Consider the following 25,088-nt stretch of genomic DNA (forward strand, 5'->3'; position numbering starts at 1 on the left):
GCTGGGAATCGTTGACGATGGTTTCGCAAGATATAAATTCTGTCGCTATCTGTGAACCGTCCGACACGTCTAAGGCTATCGCACGATTTACGCTTTCGCACGTCTACTGCACATAAATATACGTGTAATATACGTAATAAAGCAAACTGTATGCGTCAGATTTATTGTTATCTAACTGTTTTAGCATTCTATCCATTGCGCGATGCATTTTTTATCGTGAAAAGTTTTTATCGTGAAATACACATGTAACAAAAATCCGTTGCACTGCTTAGTTTTACACGTCCATTCTCTTATCCGATATAATACGTCCGTTATCTGCTTGCACTTCATTTTCCTCCAAATTACGTGGTTCTTGTAATTGGCAAAAAAAAAAAAAAAATAATCGAAAATTGTCAGGTATACAAAACTAAAATTGTTAGCGAATAAATCAGTCACGCGATTAAATTCAGGTATTATTATATCAAATTTCTACGTTAATTAAAAGATTCAGTGCTATCGTGTATTCGCTTTCACGGCTGTTCTGTTACATTCACGCTACGGTAAATATACCACTAAATAATTATCTCGTATAAATTGGTTTGTGTAATTTTATCGAATCGATTTACACGAAAACGCATCAAGTTACAAAATGGTAAAATTAACCTTTCAAACTTCGCGGCCACTTAATTCCTTTAAACAACAGCTAACGTTGGAATTAATTTTACGGTACGTTATTTTCTTTCTTTATATCTCGATGCTATCACCTGTTCCGCAGTTGCAACGATCGAACTCAACCGTAGTAAAAGCATGTTCTTCGAATTGCTGCGCGATACATTCTCTTCGAGAAATTACGTTTTTACTATGTAACAATGGGAATCGAGAAGAAATGAATCGTTGTAAAAGAAGAAAGAACCATTTTCGTAATAGACGGTCGATCTCGAATACTTTGTTATTAATTTAAGTGCCAAGCACCAGAAATCATTGGTAGCGTAGTCTTATTCTGTTTCCTATATAATAATCGTCCTTCGAGCATCGTGCATTGATTTGATTTCAATTATAGATAGATAGTTTGAAGTGTCCAGTTTGCAAATCGATGAGAACAAGTTGTAGGTGGAAACCTTGTTTATCTAACAGTATTTCTTCGATTGCATCAACTATAATTCAGCCAACACAGCAGTAAAATAAATTTTGCTATTATGGGAACTTTTATGTCTTCTATGGAATGTAGAGATTAATTTGTAATTTCAAATTGAATTCATTTCATATAATTAAACGTATCCTCTACGAGAATGCGAAATTGCTTGCTGTTAAATTAAACACTGTGCAACGACGCACCTCTTATGGCTATCAGAGTTAATAGGATGATGAATTTCATTAACTCCATCGCAAGATTGATATATAATTGGTCGATCTATCTTAGACAGATTTTCTAACTTTTCTATTTTATTTCTTAATATCACAGCTCAGTTGCTTCTTCTTAATTGTTACTTATTTTTTTATTTCTATTAATCTATCACTAACTCTGCTAACGCTACATTGTGTCTTTTCGCTAAAGAGATTCATCTTTTCCGCGAAACTAATAATAAATAATTAAAATATAATTAGAATTCAGATAGAAACGCAGAAATATAATTGGAATTTCATTAAACTTGTAACGTTTCCGTGGAAATGAATGAAAAAAATTTTAATTAATATCTCTCTCGTGGCTGTGACAATCTTCTCTCGCGATATTCACAACAAGCATTTTTCCAAGTTTAACATTCCTTATTTTTTAAAGCTTCTTCAACATTCTGTAATTTGCACATTTTATTCTAATCAAATGAACATGTAAATTACCTTACGTTCGTAAATAATGTTCTTCGCTATTTTGCTAGTTTGCTCTTCGTGTCGTTAATGGAACACGCCATTAAATTGAGAGATACATATGTATAGCATAAGATGTACAAATGTACCGCCGTAAGTCATTCAACAACGTTGAATGAATAATAAATCTTGATTGCATTATTAACATCCAGGCATTTTAAATCACCTCGGATTTACTTACTCAAAATGTTAATTTTTCTTTTGTGAAACGTTTCCGAGTAGAAGATAGAATTATTAAGATAATCAAATAAAGAAATTAGCAATTATATGCAATAGCAATTAGCAATTATATGCAATATAGAAATAGCAATTATTATGCAGTTATTATTATTAATATCAATAATTAAATAGCAACTGTAATATCTGTGTTTGATATATTACGATCTTCTTTCCGCAAAATTCTTAACTTCGTCTTAACAGGGCATCGTATAATTAATGTAAAATATTAAGATGAGCGATAAATGGAGAGGATCCGTGACGAATTTTACGCAAATTATCTTCCCACGCAAATTCACGTCACTAAGAATACGGACACTCACCTCACTAAAGAAATAAAATAATCAAATTCGAAGATGGTATCCCACTGGGGGTAGCCATCCACATGTTATTTAACAATTAAGTTGGAACAATTTACCAAATGTCCAGCTGGACAAATTGTAAAGTACAAATTAAATAATAAAAAAAAAACTAAGAATACGAAGTTGCATTCTCTACTTCTTCGTTCAACCGAATATCACGAAATATCTCAAGCAGAAATTACATAGTTTCAGAGCGAAGAACGCAAAGTAAAGGAAATATCATCGTTTCGGACGTGCTTTAATGAAAAATGTTAATTTAAATGTTTGAGAAAGGGACCTTAAAGCAAAACGTGAATTCTTGATACATCCGACAGTAATACGTTTTCATGTCAGAAGTAGCTTTTCGAAAGCTTTACGAGTTCCTTGCTCTCTGCAAAGATTTTCTCTTCGCACATCCTTTGCTGTCCTTTGTGCAACTGATGCACGTCGGCGTGTTCCTTGCGGTTAAAAACGTGACTTTTATACAATATATATCGTACATATACAGGAGAGCTTTTGAAGCTTTTTTTCGAGGGAATTTCGAGATGAAACGCGAAGAAATAAACAGAATGCACATGGACATGTTTTTATAACGCAACCGGTGCAAGTTTCGCACCAATTTGTATTCTATTTATTCTTTTCTATTCTATTTATTTACGTTCTTTGCATCCTATTTATTTTTCACGATTTAACGTTCGCAGATTTTTTGACGTTACAGCTACCAGAGTAATCACGCTGTGCGATGGAGAAGCTTTCTAAAAACGGATCTCTTCAGACAGAACGAAACCTTCTGCGCAAAAAGCTCGATTCATTATCTTTCATAAAAGAGTTACATAGAGTTACAACGATGCATTTTTTTTTGGAGATTTTAATGACGTTTTATGAAATACATACATCCGTATGGAATATGTATATTTATACAAATTATATACTTTTGCGCGTTACACACGTTTTTGCCTTTCAATTTAATTTCTTTGCTACGAGTTGCGTAGCTTTTCATCGATAGTTCGAGTATATTATCGTATTTTCTCTCGTTTTATAAATAATTTTGATAAGATTTAATAAAAAACTGCCGATACACGTTGTGAAATATCTACGATGTGACAGATTATCCGATTAGATTGCGGAAATGATCGTCGAGTTAAAAATCCAAATGCGAGGCTTTAGACGTGCAAATATTAAAAAAGATATTTTTCCCCCTGCGCCTTATCCACTGAACGCAAATTTTTTCGTTCATTTTCTAAAGAGTTAGAGAGGATAAGAGAGTTCCCTTTGTATATTATAACGACTTTCTTTTTTTCATTTTAATGCTTCACGAGGGAAATAAAATTCGTGCCAGACTTAATTAAATCGATCCAACGAAATTGTCTCGTGAATATCGAAAGAACTAACCATCGGCGTTCCTTTACAACGGCGTATTCGATTTTTAATTTGCGTTTGTCGTTTGCATATGCGTATACGTGTGATATTTATCGTAAATGCAAACGTGATACGCGATACCATTTATAGCCATTTTTACCTTCTACTTTCGATTTGCCTTTCCAACGCGTAAAATGGAACGGGTTAGAACGTTTCGAGAGAATTTCCATGTGTCGTCGTCGCTTTCTTCGGTAGAATTTTTCATACGAGTTTCTTTGAGACGTAGAATATGAAGGATCGAATATTGGCGATGTTTTCATCCAAATGAAATTCGTTCTGCAGAAATCAGAGGAGAAATTATAATATTGTATATTTCTGTTTTCTCGTATTTTGATATTTTAATGTTTCCATATTCCTACAATAGAATGTTTTAATATTCTCAAAACTTGGGTATCATGTTTCAATATTTTCGGGAAAAAATTGTCATTTCGACGTGATGGAAATTCAAATTCTCAACGTTCTCTATTTTCCTTGGATTCTCGCCAAATATATTTCATATCTGTATGTCTTACGATATTTTTAATATACAGTTCCGCGTGCATGACGTTTATTGAAAATGTAATAAAGTTTAACGTAGCTGTCGAAATATCGACAAAAGAATCGGAATAGATTATTTAATCGAAGAATTCGAAGAATTTCAAGAATTACTCGATCGAAGAAGAAAAGTTAAATCGTGGCGTACGAATCTTTTTGTTTCAGTGCAGGCACATAAATATTGCGAGTCGAACGGTACCTGGTTTCGACATCCAGTATCTGACCAAGTGTGGAGCAACTACACGACATGCGTCAACCTGCAAGATCTCAGTGTAAGTGAAGCAGCAAAAATGTTTATCTTATACGTTACATTCTACGTAATGTTATTTGGCAATGCTATGAATGTATCATTATAAAAATGCATAGTGTTTGTTCGACCAATCGCGGGGAGACGTAATCGCAAGGAGAGACGTCAACGGGGGTCGTAAATCCCCGTTACGATTATAACAATCGACACCACGAATTGATCGATCCCCTGATTTCCGTTGAGATAATAGGGGTGATTGAGGTTGTATAACCCTGTGATTCACAGAATTATAAATTATATGTTTCCAGCACTTAGATTACACTGACGTAGAGAAATAAGTAATTAACAACTTGTCGCACGAAGCTAAGATAGATATGTGCGTTAGAGCAGGGCTCTTATAATTAGATTTAGTGTATTAGTGGACGTAGCGCTATGAGATATTTAGGAGAGGAAATGTATGCTCGACAATACCGAGACCGACTCTCGCGTTATGCTTAGACTGCCCCGCTGGGCATTAGCGTATACTTAGTAGTTGACTTTTCCAACGATGTAGAAGAAGTGAAGTTGAGTGACGATGCTGTGTCGGAGGAAAGCTAAGGATGGGTGTGTCTAGCGCACGGGACCATCGGATTTGTTGGTGCCGATGTTAGTTAAGAGAGTGAGGGAAACAGGTTTCGCTGTTAATTGGTTAACCGAAGGGTCTTAACCGCCCTCGAGAGAAAGTGGTTAGTGGGAGGAAAGTTGCAGCGCACGTGAGAAAACTAACTTTCCCTTGTCCCGCCGTGGTAGACAATAGTCTTTAGAAATGCTTCGGACACAGATGTTTGTTTGTTTTGAAGGACCTTAGCAGGCAAGTGACTCAGGTTTATGACGGGTGCTTAAGGATATTGAGGGTACGCCGTACGGAAAAGCGGACATCTGGTGTCCGTCTGGCTCGCGGTGTGTGACCTGGGCCAGGCAGAGAGGCCCGGCGTAACACATAGAGAGAATAACAATGGAGGGGAAGAATTCACAACTATGCACGAAAAGGAGAACTAAAGAGAAAGATTAAAGGAAATCGGTAGAAATACGAAAAAAGGGTAATTAAATATATATAATACTAAGAAACATATATAAAATTGAAATTTATTCAAATTAGATTTGTTCGTTGATTTATTAATATAATTTTCTTAATATTACTAAGAGCTGAAAGAATAAATATAGTCTTTTACCATTAAAGAAAAAAAAGTAGGAAAAGCAGTCATAGTAATTAAATACATATGTCGGGGTAGGGTTGGAATTTTGGGCGTCTGACGAACCTTCGCTCGAATTTGCCATCGCGGTTATAGCTGATATTTATTGGTACAAACGTGGTTATTACAAGAGACTACAAGTAATAGCGGCGATCGGATGGTCAAGATGTCGATGACAATGAATTCAGGTTCGATAACGCATCCACGGCCAGCGGGACGACGAATGCGATGTGATACACGATCCTGGTGTCACTCAACGTGCAAGTAGTACTGCTCTGAATAGACTCAAACGCAGTCCAAGTGGAACTGCCCTTATATATTCTTCACTCCATCTCTCGGGTCGATCTTTGGTTTTAAGGAGAGCTATATAATTATTCCATACCTGTGTCAGGTATAAGTCCCTCCCTTGACCGTGGCTACGTCCAGTGACCCGTTATGTCACTTCGAGCCTAAACCCACCGTCGTAAAATCGGATTAGAACGTTAAAACTATTTCTTAGTTTTATTACTTAAGTGCAGCTATAGTAAAAGTCTGGACTAGGGTATTGGGGTTTTCCCCAACATTCCAAAAGGGAAACCCCAATGTCCTTCCATCTCCGACATATATAATACTAAGAGACATATATAAAATTGAAATTTATTCAAATTAGATTTGTTCGTTGATTTATTAATATAATTTTCTTAGTATTACTAAGAGCTGAAAGAATAAATATAGTCTTTTAACATTAAAGAAAAAAAGTAGGAAAAGCAGTCATAGTAATTAAATATATATAATACTAAGGAACATATATAAAATTGAAATTTATTTAAATTAATTTGTTCCTTGATTTATCGATATAATTTTCTTAATATTAGTAACAGCCGAAAGAATAAATATAGTGTTTTAACATTAAAGAGAAAAAAGTAGAAAATATCAGAGTATGTAATCGGACCTTAACAATTTTATAGATAATTTCCTACGCAAAAGGAAATTAAATATCGGAACGTGTTGATAAAATGGCACGACGATACTGTTATAAATAATATCAAGGTGCAATCATGAATGGGAATGCTCGTCGTTTCTCGAGCGACACGCGTTGAACGACAGCCTCGAGGGTAGAGGATTATTCTCCTGATAGCGGTGTGATTTAAACGAGGGAATAAGATCGGGGATCAAAGGGGATGACGACGAAAAGGGAAACGTGCTAGCTTGACAGTCGCAGTAATAAAGGAAAAACGCATCACAGGACGAGCGATCGTGGTACTCGCATCGAATAGAAGCTGCCACTATAGGACGAAAGTGGGAAATAAGTGCACGAAGATAGCAAATGATACTAACAGAACACGGTGGACCAGAGAAGATTCCTTTCGTTCCATTTTTCCTCCTACTTTAATTTTTCGTTGAAATGAAAAGGAAGAAAAAAATTAATTCTTACGCAAATTAGTTTTGTGTTAGGAGAAAATCATCGAGACACTGATCCGACATTAACATAATTTCGATTTTAGACATTGACATAAGGCAGCTGTGATGGAAAAATTCCAAAACACTGAGTCTCGAAGATGCAACGGTGGACTGCTTATTTGGTCAATCGTGAAATTGTTAATCGTAAACAACAACGTATTTCTTCGACGTATAAACCAATAACAAAACAACTGTGAATTTCATGGAACAGAAAATTCCAATGAAATCGTGTAGCGTTTTATATCAATGAAAATATCTTCCTTGTAAAGTACGCGAAGACCATTAAGCGACCATATACAAGAAACGATCTTCGTCTCAATCGAACATGTCCTGCACTTTCTTCTACCTTTAACCTGAAACCACTCGAGGTTGGCAATAAAGAACTTGTAGCGGCACATGAGTCAGAGGACAATTCAAATCATGTTGTCGTTTTGCCTCGGAGTATCAAGATCTTTAGGATACACGTAATGTAAGAATAAATAAACTCCGAGCAAAACAATGTCGCCGCTACGTGCAACCGTCGAACAAAGACGAGTTTGAATTTTCCGACTCTTCCCGGACCAGTATAAATCAGCGGATGCGATCGCAAGGAAATGGGTTACAGTCAGTCGTCGATCAGTTATCAACCAGTTATCAACGAAGTATCAGCGATCTAATTAACGAGTCATTAGCGATCCTATTTTACGACTTATACACTGTCATAGCGAATCGGTTAATGCGAGCGTTTTTGCGAACATTATCTGTATACTAATTTATCATTTTAAATATATTCGACGGTTTCAACAACGAGCAATCTCGTCCATTAAACCTCATCGACCAACCATCCTCTACGCATAAACCTCTACAAACTTAACAGGTGTGGATTAAAAAAAAAGGCCCTCTCTTCCTTCTTCCTTCTTTCACTACGCTTTTACCTTTCTCCGTTCAGCTACTCCTTTCAGCAGGAATTTTAATATCCGATACAAATCGCGGAATTTACGATCGAACGTGACGATGTAGTATCGGACGGTGGAAATTATGTCCGCGGCGAAAATAAAACAAACGGTACCGTTTCGTTCGAGATATTACGTTGAATAGGAGCTTTTGTTGCTCGGTTATTTGCAACCTTCCCGATTCTTTCATGGAGCAATGCAACTTTTGACTTTGCCCCCCCGGTTACTGCTTCTTCCATCGAACGTCGAATTTACCTTCTCATATCTTCCATATTTATGGTCAACTATCCATTGTTCATATATCGAGATATCTACGTATTTATGGGTAGACGTATTTCGCATTTATCGCAAGTACTTTTTTAAATGTCCCTCCTGCCAGCCCACGAAAGAATAAAACGTAATAGCATTTTTTATAAATATTGCTACGTTCATAAATATTACTAGTTAGAAAATGTACGATGTCTCGAGTGTTAATAATAATCTGTCTGTTTGTGGATACCTTTTTACCTTTTAACGCGTTGTTTCATTTTTGCTCAAAGAATTTTTAACTTCATTTTTGCTCTATCGTATTTTTGTTCGATCGTCGCATGAATCCGTTTATTTACAGTCGTATAGTAGCGTGTGATCCAGTGTGACTATGGACAGGCATTCGACGGGAAGAAATGTTGGGTCTTTAAATATTTTAATGCGAATAGGCAATCTTTTTTTATGGCAACTTGAAATCTGGATACTGTTACTTGTTTTCTTCTCGACAATTTATTACTACGTAATCCTCTCTCTCTCTCTCTCTCTCTCTACAAACTACACGGTAAATAATCGTTGTTAATAACCGAGCATTATAGGGTATTAAAAGTTAACGACGACACTTTATCTATAGGCTTTATTATATATCTAGCGCGCAACAGCATTGTTTAGTTCATAAGATTTGCAAACTTTCCAAGAAAGTGTGCACGTATATCGTAGACCAACAGATTTTATCGTAGACAGACGATATTCCCTTCTTTACGGAAGATAAAAACGATACTGATCTCGATCTTATAGCATTGTATTCGTCGACCAATAAAGCTCGAAAATCCCGAGTACATAGCTCGTAATACGCGCTTTGCAAAGAAACCTTCGTCTACAACATTAAAAGGAACGAATTAAAAAGAAACTAAAACCATTCCGAGAACTCCCTTGAAACAGACTAGGGTAACTTTTATTTGAAAAAAAAAGAAGATGGGAAATAACAATTGGAGATAATAAATTATCTTCGTATCTTATTTCGAAAATAGATGCAATTGACAGTGCTGAAACAATAGGATTAGAAACTGTTTGAGGAATCATTTCAGGAAGCATTTGTTCAAACGCAAAATAAGAGGTTCTTTAATAACTAAACGATAAGATAATTCAACGAGGACTCAATTTGATCAAAATAAATTTTCAAATCTTCAAATTTCAAAACCATGTACTAGCTAATAGTCTTGGAAACATCTTAAGCAACATCAAAGGCTACTTTAAAATCTCAAAGCAGAGAAACGCAATGTATAAAACAGTCGGTAACTGGATGAACAAGAAGAAAGAAGAAGAAGAAAGCACTCCTTTGAAAATCGCAATTTTAATAGCAAAATATCTCAGGGATCTGTAATACCGCCAAGTACACTCGCATGAAACGACCGAGGTGAAGTGTCTTTATAAAGATTATCGTTGTTGCCAGAGACAGGAATCTCGATACCAAAGAAAGCGAAGGGAAACGCGATATAACGAGGAAGATCTCGTTTCTCCGTGCAAGAAACTGCCCAAGAAATGGATAAGACGAATTAAGATATAGGTAACTGAGAATCTTCTTCTGCTTCTTGGTTAGAGCAACGATATGATCCTCGTTTTATGCGAGAAACACGAAAGACGAGAGTCTCGTGGTTCCCTCGACGACGAATGAAACATGTGCCGAAGCAATAAGACGAGACGTCCTTATAAACGAATGTCCACGAGGATCGTGTTGACGTTTTAACCAGTTATCCTGTTTCATCCTGTTTCAATGGTTTTCGTTGGATCCGGGGATTCTCGTGAGATTCGTGGAAACATCGAGTCTTCCGCTCGTGGATCTTGTCATTAATTTTTGTTGTCAAACATGCGACATCGAAACATGCGAGAAGACGATGCTGTTAGAGAGGCTTTTGAAGCTTTCGAAAAATCGCTATTTACGATTTATCGAACGGATGAATACGGGAAGACCAGACTGCAAGGTGTGACGAACGTGTAACATTTCTGTTAAACTTTCAACTTCCATGTCGCTCGGTGCATCTTAACGTGAAATTTTACTCGTTAGATCGGAATATTCTACATCTTGAAAGATTGTCGTTACACGGTCAATTTACAATACGTAGAAGCACATTTTACCTTTGGAAAATGTACATAAGAATATTCTATTGTACTTTGCAATGAATCGTAATGAAATAGCAGAACGTGGCTGACTAAATAGACGAAAGTTGAGAATTGACCGCGTAAAATGTCATGTTATAGCGCTGAAAGGATTACGGACGTTCGCGTTAATTTATAAAGAATCATTAAGAATAAATAATTAGAACGCTGTTTTATTGATTTTCTTTCCTCGAACGATTCCATTGACATTCTATTAAACGATCTTCGGCAGGTCCTCTAAATGGATGTTCCTTTCACTGTGAGTTTGAAAAATGTCACAAACAAATTGGGAAGTCGATAGAAACAGTAGGCAGAGAAGCCTATGGGGAAATTTCGAAACTCGCGACGAACTGTCCGAGCGAAGAGTAGTATGACCGGTCGCACTTAATAGCAAGATCAATTCAATTTCAGCGGGACTAAAGGCCAATAAATGTAATTAGACGACGCGAAAGTTGTCGTTCAACGCACAACCAACTGTTCAACTGCAGCAACTGCGATGTAACTTATGGTCCACATTGATCGCGTTGTCTACATAGAAATAAAGAGGGAGAGAGAGAGAGAGAATAAACATGTCACATTCAAAAGTAATTGATCGCGCAATCGGATTATTTTCTGCTTTATGCTATACGTGTAGCGTTCATTGGATCGTCAAGATCATTCCTTGCCGTAAATTACGCGATGCGTTGCATCACGTTCAACGTATTTCGGATGAAAAGTATGCGTCTACAATTGTCCATCTTTCTATTTTAATCCCTTATTGAAAATATTTCGGGAATTTAAAAAAAAAAAAATGACGGTAATTTCTATGGTTTGCATATATCAGTGAAATCAGTCTTCTCGCATCAATCTGTATCTTCTTCCCCATTTTATTAGTCAATTTATCGAGAATGATTTCGCTAATAACGACATAAATTTCGATTTCAGTGGCAGCAAGGAATTAGCGGACTTTACGAAGCTGGATACGCAATATCGTTGGTAGCGTTGCTACTGTCGTTAGGTATTCTCACATACTTCCGGTGAGTCGACGAAAGTGCTGCTTCTTTTTCTACTTTTCCCCTTCCTCTTATTATTATACGCCTGTTACTTCCCAGCTCTTATTCTCCTCTATTATACTTTCTTTTTTCTTCTTAGTAAAATAAACATTAAAATGAACGTGTTTGAGCGGAAATTATGGAAATCGATGGTCCGTCTGTTTCGAGAGACATTCTGCAAAAGTGACACGCTTTACACCCACGACTGTTTGCACGTAAAACAAACACGGGGAATTCTGTTTTCTGGAATTTATACGTCAACTTGTTTGCATGTAAAATATAAACGAAAATGCTTCAGATTGCTATGATGGAAACATTGAACATTAATATTTGCCTTATTTTTTACTGCAATTTAATTACTCAGTTAACCATGTTTTATTATGACGATATATTGCACAGAATTTTTCAAATATATTTATTTATCTTTCGGCTTCACAGTCCGGAAAAAACACCTGGCTTACATATGTTTTCTAACTGCCACTCATTCCATTCAACGCAACACGCGTCCATCCCATTGCAAATACATATATTGCCTCTTATATCAAATATTGCAAATTAAACATCCTGCGTACAGAGTCAATGAGAAGTGTTGTCTAAAGTAACTCGTTACCTATTGACTTTATCGTGGAACGTTTTAAACCAATTATGTCGTATGGATGCAATTTTATTCTCGAATATCTTATATTCTCTGAGGTGTACGAAGGTAACTTTGAATCTTTTTAATGGCGCCTTATAATTTTTATACCGTTAGCTGATTCACCTGGACATTCTCTACAAAGAGGTATTAACCTATCTATATCGAAAAACTAACAGTTTAGAAGATATTTTAATTCTAATCTGTGTCAAATGTAATGTATGAAAAACGAGGAAAAAAGAGACGCGAAGCGTTATTTTTCTATCTACGTTGTCTTTTTGTCTTTGGCACGTTAACTTTGAACGCAATGCAATATTTTTTGCATAGAATGTCCAGCTAGGTCGGCTAACGTTGAAGAAAATATACGGTGCCATTTAAAAAATCTCAAGGTCGTCTCAATTTCTCGCAAAATGTCAAAGATGCATATACGGGGTGGTTGGTAACTGGTGGTACAAGCGGAAAGGGGGTGATTCTACGCGAAAAAGGAAGTCGAAAATATAGAATAAAAATTTTTCGTTCGAGGCTTTGTTTTCGAGAAAATCGACTTTGAATTTTGGCTCGGTACGCGTGCACTTTCGTGCCCTTCCCGCGAATCACCCCCTTTCCGCTTGTACCATCAATTACCAACCACCCTGTATATTAGAAAGTAAAATTGCATCCATCAGACGAGTCCTTTGAAACGCAATATAATTTATTTCAAGCGTTTTTTAACAAAAGCAACAGATAATTTCACAGTTACAGCAGTCTTGCAACAAGTGTTTTAAAACGCCTAACTCTAAACTATATAAAACACATTTTTTGTCTTCCTCTTCTAACTAGCAACGACATTGCTGCTTCGCATACAGAATGTTTAATAATTTCGTAGAAATATTAGTAGATGTGCTTGTCAGTAGCCTGATCTTTTTCTTTTTAATTATTCCCTATTTATGTTCGCGGTACAAAAATGTATTGGAAAATTCTCGTACGAATGTGAACTCGTTTCTTTATTTCCAAAGCGCTTTACGTAAAAGCAATTTCCAACTATAAAGAGAGCGAAAAAGGAAACAAAGAAACAAAAGCGAAGAATTAAAAGAAATGTTTCTTACCAGGGGACAAAGTTTCTTCTTCTTTATTATCCTTCCTTTGAATACAGCTCCCTGAGGTGTGCAAGGACCACCCTTCATATGAACTTGTTCGCCTCGTTCGCTGTAAATAACGCACTATGGCTGGTGTGGTATAGATGCATCGTCGCGAACACGGATTTACTATTGAACAATGAGGTATGTATGAGGCGCCCTCGTTCTCTCTTGGTTCTTTCTTTGCTTAGCACTCGACCCAGTAACTCACGCGAGAATTTCGTCTCGCGGCGTATCGTTTCAGTAATTAGCGCAATTATCGTTTCGGTAAGTTCTGAATTTGCTAATCGGCCACGAAAATGAATATCCTCACCTCGGTTTTTATTTTTTTTGGGGGGCTATCGGCTATTTCAGATAGGATATTACATAACCTAGATGTGCCAATTACTCTTTCAGAACGATGAACGTGGAAAAGTAAAGCGAGGTATAAGATAAAAACGCCGATGTACGACCGTCAACCTGATGTACCGACTATCGGTAACAATTGGAACATAATGCGTTACATAAGATGAATTTATAAATTGAATTTATAAAGAAGATATGATAATTGCGAAACGATTCTCACATATATTTTGACAATTTTTTACTGCGTTACACGTCCTTTGTGTTATTCTCTTGCTTGCGCAATTGAAATATTAAATTAACGTTGGACGGCAATAATAAAATAATAATAAAAATAAAAACGATACACAGATTTAAATAACACGTTTAATTTAAATTGCAAATAGAATGGAAATGAGATTATTTTCGAGAACGACAAGAGAAAAAGAAATTCTTGCACATCTGCGTTACTTTATTACATTCGTACAGCGTTATTATTATCTGTAATTAGTAATTAGTACTTGGAAGCGTACAAAGTATTTGGATGCTATAAAGGAATGCAAAATAAGGAATTTCAAAGGAATTAAAAAAGTGAAATAAAGAAATGAATCGATTGTACAATACATATATATAGAGAGAGGGATATATATATAGAAGTGAACAGATTGTACAATTTTCAGATAACGTGTCGGCTGCTACACATTATCCTGCATTACTTTCTACTTACTAATTACGCCTGGATGTTGTGCGAGGGTTTTTATCTGCACACCCTGCTCGTTAGCGCTTTCACCAGCGAGCATAAATTAGTAAAGTGGCTGATGGGTCTTGGTTGGCCTGTACCTGCGGTCATCGTCATGATTTATGCCTCTTTAAGGGCGACCAGTGATGACCCTGCGGACACCGGACAGTAAGTGCGACAGTAATTATCAAATCAATGGCTATTTGACATATGCACTTCGCAAATATCTTAATTATAGTCGTATTAACGTCTTGGCACATAAATTTTTGCTATCGAATAATGGTGTTTTCTGTTTCTTGGAAATGGATATTGATAAGAAGAGTGTGAGATGGGATAATAATACGAGAGAAATACAAGTTACAGAGTAAAAAGTACAGCGAATTGTTGGTAGAATATTTTCGGGATATCTTTTTCGAAAGTGCAACGAAGAAAATATCAAAAAAGATAAAAAAAGAAAAACAGTAAATTTCTTGTAAACTGTGACACACGTTAAACAGTAGAAGGTATACAAAGGAAAATAAAAAATATAAATAACAAAAATTACAGAGTGAATAGCCAACAGAATTTTTCGTGAACATTTTGTGGAACATTTTATAAGAGAGATATTGGAAAATACAAACGACGGTTGATTTATCACATAAATCCTATTACGAAAACTTCGAATTTTGTTATTTCGATATACACGTGTGTTTTGCTCTAATAATTTCCAATAGCAAAATCTGTAAAACATATTATCTTTCGAAAATACACTTTCCTTTAAAAAGAAATAAGTCTTGGTTCGCGTTCGAAATAACTTTACCAATTAAAGACGCTATCGATGGGATCCAAATTTATCAAATTTATCGAACTACATAAATATGCTAAAATTTGATAGAAACAGCTGACTCGTAACAACTGTGTTTGCAAAGGGAGGAACAAGCTCCTATCTGATTTCAAATAGGCTACGTATACGATAGATGCAAGTAGGAATGTACCTGCGGCATCGCGACACACCATGAAAGACGTACATCGAAGGATCAAAACCATGGCAATTGAATTAGCGTCGTTTACCAAAGACCACGAACTCCGTAATGAACAAAGGGATTCTGTTATAGGAGTTAATGATCAGCACGATATTTATGTTGAATAATGTTCACGTTGCTTCACCACGTGGAAGAAAATTTATTAATCGTCAGGAAAGTGTAAGACAAATTTCGCATTTCGCGATCCTTGTCAACGACGAACTTTCGAACCTTTGACCAATAAAACCGTAATAGTACGCTCTATGAAATTCGTGTTCACCACGCTGAGGCCATAAATTCCGCGGATTCCGCATAGCGTAAAATCAATCGATCGCAAAATGTCTTCAGCATCGAGCGTCTTGTCACTGGACTATAAAATCAACAATGAAAGGGTCGAACCAAATAGAACCAAGAAACTCGATAGAGTGAGATATTTTAAAAAATAAATTAGGAACAGGGGCTCGAAATTAGCCGAATTTCAGAAAATTTGGAAATATTCTGGAAGGTAGCTTTCAAGAAGCAATTAGCATTTCATAAGATTTCTTTTGATCGAATATTCCGTTGTGAGCTTCGGATTGCTTGTTATATGAATATTTCTTCTTGATCGATGCGTTTAATCTTGTGATGGGTAGTTTGAACGAAAATTTCTTTACAACGCTATAAATAGATTATATCAGACTGCTTTGATATGTTAGATGTTGGATCAACGAGGGTAACTATATGAACGTGCTGGTCTACCCAGTCTGCGTTTCCACCCTGTTGAACGTGCTTTTCCTCTTCAACATCGTTCGAGTTCTATTGATGAAACTGAGAGCTGGTCCTACGATTGGCACGCAACCTTCCAGGTCTATGCGTCAAGCATTTCGGTAATTAATTATAATTCCTTTCCGTGTACTAGTTTAGTTAAGAGAATTATTCTTTTATTCGTAATTAGAACTAAAGAAATTTATTCAACTTTTAGTTCATCGATTGTGGAATGTTTTCAAGATACTATTGACAGTCGACGATACTCTCTTTCTTTGTTCTTTTTAATCGACAAATTATTACTTTAATTAATATTTGATATTTATATAATCAAATGATAAATTAATACAAATACTACTTTAATATTTGTAACTTAATATTTTTCTTCTTGTCAGAGCGACGTTACTCCTCGTACCTCTTTTGGGCCTACATTATCTTGTCATCCCCTTCAGACCACCGAAAAATCACCCCTGGGAGCAATTTTACGAAGTTCTCTCCGCCATAACGGCCTCTTTTCAGGTACCAACGACTTTGTATTTCTTTTTCAACACAAATCAAATTCGACCAATACTCTGTCTTCTTTTACTTTACACTCAAACTTCATCACAGTTCATAATGTAATTATTTAATTTTCTCGAGACACTGAACACTGGTATATTCCTCAACTTAGTTTCAAGGACTTAGTCAAAAGGAACTGAGTGAATAAAACCTACCACGTCGACAAATTCTTTTTCTTCTATTCTATTTCAAATTCTATTTCTTAAACGTATAGGTAAAAGTACTAAATACATTCAATCTTCAACTTTCATTATACTTTCGATATCTTCAAATTAATTAAAAGAACTGAACAAATAAAAATTATCAAGTCACAGAGTTCAAAAATGTAGAATATAAAATTTCTTATACGGGCAAATATTATGAATATTAGATTTAGATATGCATGTACATATATTAAATATAAATATCAAATTTGTTCAATTACCGACAATTCTTTTGCAGGGTCTCTGCGTGGCCATTTTATTCTGTTTCTGCAACGGTGAGGTAAGTAAAAGAATTCCACCTACACCAGTTCTAGTTAGCTAGTATGCAAAGAAAGGAAAAAAACCTGTTCGCTAATAAATGTTGCTCTTGCGTAGGTAATAGCGCAATTTAAGAGAAGATGGGAGGGCACAGCTCTTCTGCGGAATCGGGCCAATTCTTGCACAGCTACCACCGTCTCGGTACGGCAAATTCACAAGACGTAGAACAATCATAACAGCCATAGAAATGAAAGCGCCTTAAATGGAACACCATCATTCGTATTTCCATATCTCTTGTATTTTACGTCTGTATTCTTTTCTTGTTTATATCATATTTTTCATTCACAATTGTTCACGCTATGTAAACTGCTAAGATTATTCATTTTCTCCTCTGTTCTTTTCTCTTTTTCTTAATCAAACTAGATTGATTTTCTTTAATCACTGAGAAATCATTTAAGGTTTCGACTGGATCCTGATTGTGTAATACTTGTTAAGAAAATAATGCCTAGTTCTAGAGGAAAGTATGTGTAGTTTTATAATTGTTCCTTCTTATCCTTAGAGGTATTATAAACAATTATATCTACAATGTTTATTAAAAGTTGAAGAACCGTTGAAATGTCTCCAGACTTTATTAGAATCTTGTTAAAATTACTAAGTTTTCTAACACTTGTAAAGATTTGGAAAAGTTCTTCGAAGGTTTTTAAAAATTCTTCGAAGAACCAAATAGTACTTACGTACAGCCTTTCATGAAAATTCTGTAGCATACAGAAAGAAAGAAGTAATCTTTCTAGAGAAAACGGAAAGCTTACTTTTTAACGAAAGACAGTAAAAATTGTTTAAAACTTTGGAAGTTTCCCTGGACCTTCGAAAGCTTACAGTACCTACGTAAGCCTTCCAAAAGAATCTCTAGGGAATCTTCCATATTGCTGAAACTGTTACAGTCTATGAAGAAACCACAATTGATCGCTTAATAAATCGTAAGAACCGCTTTGTACATAGCCAGTCGTTTGAACTACGTTCTTTCTAATGTCGTAAGGTTGCGGATGTCCTTCATAAATTTTCGAGATTCATCCTTGCTCGAGAGATATGGAGGTCAAGATGCGAGCAAGATATTTATTAAGAATGGTCGCATGACTCTGCAGGAAAATATTGATCTCTACAGCAATGCAATAACCGAAATTCACTGTGATCATATAATTTAATAAGGTCAGACTCACGCTTCATCTTTCATCCCCTTCATACCGAGAACCAACTCCCAATTCCTCGTCAACGTCAAAATTAAACAACATGTACCACCTAACAAACCAGTAGATCCTCTAATTTCATCTGAAATCTAAACTTCATCTCTCTGCATTTATCACTTTCTCGGCACGTACGAACTAGAACAATCGTTGTCAGTCTATTAAAATACGCCCCGCTGTCCCGCCAAGAGTCACGGTCACGCTTCAACGAGCACAATAGCCAAAGCAAAAAAGTCAAATACCAAAAAGAAACTTAAAAGTAAAAAGCAGAAAAATATCGGATTGCACGACTAGTCAATGGTGCGATGCGGACCGCGATCAAGTCCGCAATAAACGGTGAAAATCCTAAAACTAACATCGTCCAGCCTGCCGCTGTACATAGGCCCTAGAATGGCACGAGCAACAGCTAACTAACAAACAGAGAGTGGCGTGAACGAAAGGGAGAGCGAGGGAGAGAGTTGTCCGTGTCGTGCCAGTGACGACGTGCCCGTGTCAAGACCATTGTGGGACGTTGACTGTTTCAGTTTATCCGCTCGACCGCAGGTCCGATGCCGGGAGAGGAGAAGGTGTGACTATCGGTCGTCCGTGCTGGAAGTTCCGGACGAAAAACGAGCCGTGGACGACCGTCAGCAGATTGTTCAACTGGTCGCCGCTACTCCCGTCCCCAATAGTCACAACAATCACGCCAGGATGCTCATTAAGTCCAACGAGTTGTCCGACTACGATCAGACGCAGTGTTGATAATTTCGACGGCTGATCAATGAGAGACTGAAACCACTGAAGCTGGCGAAAGAACGTCATCGAGCGAACATCAAAGAGAGTTTTATTCTATGGCCAGAAGATTAAGGAGCTTAAAGATCGCGTCAATAATATAGCGAACATGAAGAAGGGGTCCTTTTAAGAGTGGATGTAGTAAATGATGATTTTTTTTTATGAAGATTGTTGGAAGTGATGAACGTCGTTTTATTCTGAAATGAGAATGTTGAGAATTAGCGAAGAAGGTATATATACAATGGCTACAAAAAGTATTGACACGTATCCTTATCTTCCAATGAAACTTTTTGTCGGATTCTATACGTTTTACTTTCACAGTATCAAATTTTTTAGTTGTATAAAAATTAAATTGTACGAAATTTAGTATACTTGGATCGAATTAATTAGTATATAAATGTTATAATAAATACAACGGTATGAAACTGGTTTTTGTAGCCACTGCAATTTGATAATTAGAGTTGTAAAGACCAGTTCTGTATAAGTTCTAATGAATGAGTGATATTATTGAAAAGAGTATACATTATTTTTTGATCTCGAATTAATTTAAGATAGGAGAATATAATAGATCGCTTGTTTGGATATTTTGTTTTCTTAATTCATAGGGATTGTAAGCGTGACTTTTATTTACAAGGAGATATTCTTTGGAGTATTTTTTCGTATTCACGCCTTGAGAAAGCGTTAAAAAGAAAAAAAGGAAAAAATATTATGCTTGTACTTGCACATATATGTCAGAGTCAGGTTGGAATTTTGGGGGCGTTCAATGAACCTTTACTTACTTTACCATCGCGGGTGTAGCTAATGTTTATTGGTACAAATGTGGACACTTGTGACTCTGGTCTGAGACTCGATAACGCATCCGCGGTCAACGGGTTAGTAGGCTTGTTTCTTCGTCCAAGTCTAAGTTGTAATGGTTACCCAGCAAGACGTTAGTTAACTCGTACAACAGCGCGTACCGGCGAAAAAGTGACTTTCCGTCACGGTGACGCTATCGAGGAAAACTATGATGGGGTGTGTCTAAGAGCACGAAATTCTCGGATTTGTGGAGAGATGTCTTCACTTGAAAAGTGAGGGGAAATTGGCCAATTTGCGACAAAGACTGCTTGTCCGTTCGAAGAACCTTAGTTAACAAAATCCTAAGGTTTATAACGGGTCCTCAGGCTAGCTGAACTTATGCTGTGCAGATGCATCGACATCTAGTAATCATTTTGCCCGAGGGAACCGTTGAAACCTGTTTTCTTACTGTCGAGTACCTCTACGGGTATTTCTTTTAATGAGGGCTATGTTATTACTCCATACTTTTGTTAGACGGAGCGTTCGTCCCGTTGACCGCGGCTACGTTCGGCAACTGATTGTCGCCTTGAGCCCAAGCTCACTGTCATAAATCTCAAACAAATACGACTGGGCAGAATAACGGCAAACTGTTTAATTACAATTTTTATGGATTTTCCCGAAGTTTCGGAGGGGAGGCCCCGGTGTCCTCTCATCTCCGACATATATATACATATATATATTTTATTGTAGAATTAGGATTTACTGAAGAAGCTTCTTATTTTCTTGAAAAGATTGGTAAAATAATCTGGTACAAGAATCGATGATTGTATTAACTAAAACTTTATAATTAATTGAACATTCAAAATTTTGAGATAGATGTGTTTGTAAAAGATTAATGTATATTGAATTTGAAACATATTGATATAATTCAAGTTCCCAAACTCTTTTCTGTTAGATTGCTTATCACTTTCAAATTTGAAAGGCAAACATTTTCATTCTATGTCAACGAACAAAACAGTTCTTAATTTTTACATTAAATATCACGTAGGAAGTAATGTTAGGCAATGTATATATAAAACGTATACATATATGGTTTTATTAACAAAAAATTGTGCTATTTTTCTTAATAAGTTTTTATTAAGATTCAAATTACAATCAAAATTAGGTTATATAACTTTATATAACATAATTTCATATTTTTTAAATACATTTTTGATTTCAAGTCTACTTCCAAAGGATACAACTTTTACATATTTGCTTTTTATAGATATAAATTATAAGTCATCATATCAAATTTCGTCACGCGATTTTTATACAAAATAGAGATGTAGAAAATATTCGCCATAAATATACTTCTTTCATGTATATATAGTTGGACATGCAAACAAATATATATACACCTAATGACATTATAATTATACTTATATTTCCTTAAATACTTAAAATTAATTTTGCAATTTCTGGTAGTGTAAGTGCAGTGATAACACTAGATAAAAGATTTACACTGTGATTATCCAAAATTTGTCTACCACATATGTGTTTCACATGCTTTCCAGGACGTTCTACTATTTTCCCTTTCTCATTTATTCCTATGGTTAAAAATACAAATTATCAATTTGATTGTAAGTTACATTTGTATTCTAAATAACAATATAAAATAGACATCTTACCAGAATATTGCAACATAGCTCCTAAAAATGAGTCTATTACACTACCAAAGAGACCTCCGATTCCTCCAATAATAATAATTGGCCACTGTGGCACTGCTAATTGCAGTATAACTGTGTCTACAGTTATCAATACTGTTAAATAATAAGACAAACCCACAGTTATACCACCTAGTATAGAAACGAGCAAGCCTACCCAGGAAATACCACCATTTGTCCCTACAAATAGATTACCAATGAAATGTAAGACTTTAAACTTGACATAACAATCGTTTAAAGACATATTTAGATAATGACATCATTAATAAAGACTAGTATTTCCATATTTAGTTCCTTATCTTTGGCTACTTGACCGTTATATTTTTTTCTTATATAAATATAGAACTGTTAGGTTTCAATATTCTTACCTCGTGGAACTCTTTTTAGTGTGGTAATAAGAAAAGGATCCTTAGTACCCACAACTGTCCCAATTTCTGAAGCCCAAGTATCTCCGTTACAGCAAGCAAAAGCTCCTAATAAATTATAATAATTAACAGTAACAAATACATTTTTGAAATTAAGTTTCTAAATTCTAAAATTATTTACTTTGGACATAACATACGTTATTGATGAATGTACCTAAGATTCCTACCGACAACCAGGAACTTCTGTAATATTTGTCAAAATCAATTGGGTGCTCTGCATTTCCTACATCCAATAAGTATAAGAGACCTAACTGCGTTGCCATACCGCCATTACATAGCACTTGAATCCAATTTCTTTGCCCTCCTTCCTTAAAGTCAGATTCAAACTTTTTCTTCTCTTTGGCACAAAACTTAGTTGCCTTAGTAGAAGAAACAAGGAATGCAAAGAGACAAGCCACATGACAAAAACTGGTAAGTGTCAGAACAAAACCCATAAATAATCCTGCAATACAATATTCCATAGCTAGTTACAATGCAAGTAGAAACTTATTAAATATAAGTTACATAATATAAATACCATATACTTTATTCATAGTTATTTCAATTGTTTGCATTTTACATTATATATTCTCAATATTTTAATTATATTTTAATAATGAAAGACACATTTAACCAATCATATTATATAAACAGTAACAATATCAAATAACTTAAATAAAAAATACTTTATTCTGTCTATAAAGTACATTTCTTACATATTGTAAAATTCGAGATAAAGTTTATTACCAAGAATAGCGCCGCTAATATCCACACTCTTTCTTCTTAACCCCCAAAAGGCCATAAAAATTGGAAACACAACTACGGTTAACCATCTCCATGGTGATAGGACTAGATTCTCTAAAAAAGAAGGTTATATTTTTCAAAACAATCGGAACGGTACAATGTAAAACAAAAAGTCGTCATACTGCGACTAATTATTTAACATACGTTTAAAGTGATTTCCAGAATCTGAATAAAAAGTCGAATATGCTACGTTTATAACCCAAAACACCATAGAAATTGGAATTACACATGCACTAAGAAGTACCGGTACTAATACGTGTGATCGTTGATTCTTGTCAGTTGTTGATGAAACCATAATTGAGATCACAGCCTAAATAGTACACAATACCAAGTAATACTAGCTTTTCTTCAACTGACTTAATAATTAGGGTTGATATATCAAATTACTGATCAATGCGAAAGCTGAAACTCAACCGTAATATATGTAAAATCGTAATTTCTCAATTTCCTTCATCACGCTGGTACCAACTGTAGGATTGTGCATATTCTCTGCTATCACTAGCCATCGGTACAGTCAGAGAAACATTTGCGCATATTCTTGGAAAAGATTTATGATTAGAATACCTTCTTAAGATAAGATGGGAAGTAAGAGTACAATTCAGCGCTGATCTTGAGTAAAGCTTCTTACGTATCTTTATTTTCTTCTATATTTCAATCAGCTATTTTTTCGTTTCATATTTAGTCAACTGAATAAATGATCCGTTATTTAAATCATTCTCTTCAGCTAGAACCAAATATAATAAATAATACAAAATAATATAACAATTAATGAGAAAGTTTTTCCTAAATAAGACTTTTTAGTTACCATATTCCTTTAAATTTTTAATCTCATTAGTATTGATAATATTCTTAACGAAAGACCAAAAATTGCTTAATGGTTTATTTAAGTATTAGAAATAAATTGCTTTTTTTACATCGATTACGGCAAAGCTACTTTGGGGACAGAAGTAACAATCAGGAAGAAAGAGGAATCGTATAAAAAGGAACACAAAATAGCTTTCGGAAGTCTCGAGAAATGATATCAAATTCCAATAATTATCCAGATAATACTACCTTCTGCAAGATTATATTCTCCTAGTACAAAATGGAAGATTTTGACGAAAAATTTCTTCGAAAATCCGAAAGTTTCAACTTGAAAAAATTCTTGAAGTATGACGTCAAGTTGCAAGAATTATCGAAATTGTCTTCTTCTATATTATTATGTTTTCTTGATACAAAATTGCAAAATCGGCCGACAAATTTTCCGAGAAGCCACAAATTTCAGTTTCGATGTAGAATAAGTTACATCTGTAAAGGGTTCTATAAAAAAGGAGATAAATGAATTTTATTAAAATAAATACATACTTTGTATAGGGAACGAAAGGTTTAACAAAAAACAGAGTGACTATATAATATATGTAAATAAAATTATAAATAAGAATATAAATAAAAACATTGTTATGATTGCTGCTTGCGATCTACATCGCTGCAGCTTTGTTGGCGCTTGCACGTGTGTACCGACGAAGAACTAATTAGTTCGAAGGACCACCCTCGTTCGGACAAAAGGAAAATATTGTATGTGGTTGACTATTTAAATAGAACTATTTACGGAATACTGGGAGCTGCTCAGTAATCGTGCCTAATGTTGCGCGTAACTATTCTGTATAAACTTGCGCGTAAATTAACTTGTAAATCTTGCGCGAGTGTTCTAACTATTCGATGTATGGATGATTCTAAATTAACAAAGTTCAACCGTTCGAGTCGTTCTGATTGCTTTGAATGTTCTATAGGTTCTAACGACGAAAAGCCGGGAAAAATGGCTTTTGACTTCTCCCTTTTACAGCCAATTTCAAGGAGGGGTAAGAATCGGGCACAAGCAATATCGTATTTAATGGACATCGTTTTGGCAACCTTGGAGAATTTCCACGATTTCGTTAGTTCATGGTCACCGAGGACTGTTACGGCTAGGTATACGTATACAATGGGAAAAAACCGTTGATTGTGAGGCCTAAGTTGCTGTAAACGCACATGAATAGCAGTTACTCGGAGACCCGATGGCCAACTGTCGGTAATTGGTAACACAGGAGTTTGTAACAAAGAAATCTTAACGGTAACCTTGCCGACTCAAACATAAATTATAAATCTTTTAAGAAGTTTAATGTCAAAGTATCGAGATCAGATAAGCAGGTAAAATTTTTATAT

The 25,088-nt window shown here is 35.4% G+C and overlaps 3 protein-coding genes across 8 annotated transcripts in view; 1 reads left to right on the top strand and 2 right to left on the bottom strand.

Annotated features, from left to right (window-relative positions):
* The window catches only part of LOC117208802 (esterase FE4-like), a 36,912-nt gene extending 23,438 nt beyond the window's left edge, over positions 1-13,474 (bottom strand). The window contains exon 1 of the mRNA XM_033450181.1: positions 13,354-13,474. Coding sequence (XP_033306072.1) covers positions 13,354-13,431 — 78 coding nt within the window. The 5' untranslated portion in view covers positions 13,432-13,474. The remainder of the gene's footprint in view (positions 1-13,353) is intronic.
* Positions 1-19,893, top strand: part of LOC117208806 (calcitonin gene-related peptide type 1 receptor-like) — a 166,494-nt gene extending 146,601 nt beyond the window's left edge. For 5 of the 6 annotated variants that reach the window (XM_033450187.1, XM_033450189.1, XM_033450192.1 and 2 more), the window contains 9 exons: positions 4,518-4,624; positions 11,528-11,619; positions 13,401-13,527; positions 14,385-14,611; positions 16,140-16,310; positions 16,584-16,707; positions 17,188-17,229; positions 17,325-17,408; positions 18,992-19,893. In XM_033450187.1, coding sequence (XP_033306078.1) covers positions 4,518-4,624; positions 11,528-11,619; positions 13,401-13,527; positions 14,385-14,611; positions 16,140-16,310; positions 16,584-16,707; positions 17,188-17,229; positions 17,325-17,408; positions 18,992-19,189 — 1,172 coding nt within the window. In that variant the 3' untranslated portion in view covers positions 19,190-19,893. Of the gene's footprint in view, positions 1-4,517; positions 4,625-11,527; positions 11,620-13,400; positions 13,528-14,384; positions 14,612-16,139; positions 16,311-16,583; positions 16,708-17,187; positions 17,230-17,324; positions 17,409-18,972 lie in introns of all 6 variants that reach the window. The other variant, XM_033450193.1, reaches the window with a different exon arrangement.
* A 1,271-nt stretch (positions 19,894-21,164) lies between these two features.
* Positions 21,165-23,395, bottom strand: LOC117208807 (transmembrane protein 19). Its single transcript, XM_033450194.1, has 6 exons — positions 23,052-23,395; positions 22,851-22,961; positions 22,279-22,566; positions 22,068-22,172; positions 21,664-21,879; positions 21,165-21,582 (listed from the first exon to the last, which is right to left on the bottom strand). Exons 1-6 carry the CDS (start codon positions 23,200-23,202, stop codon positions 21,425-21,427), a joined length of 1,029 nt encoding a protein of 342 aa, XP_033306085.1. The 5' UTR covers positions 23,203-23,395; the 3' UTR covers positions 21,165-21,424.
* Between the last annotated feature and the right edge of the window lie 1,693 nt (positions 23,396-25,088).

The sequence above is a fragment of the Bombus bifarius genome, unplaced genomic scaffold, assembly GCF_011952205.1.
Source record: "Bombus bifarius isolate JDL3187 unplaced genomic scaffold, Bbif_JDL3187 scf7180000008162, whole genome shotgun sequence".
Classification (NCBI taxonomy): Eukaryota; Metazoa; Arthropoda; class Insecta; order Hymenoptera; family Apidae; genus Bombus; species Bombus bifarius.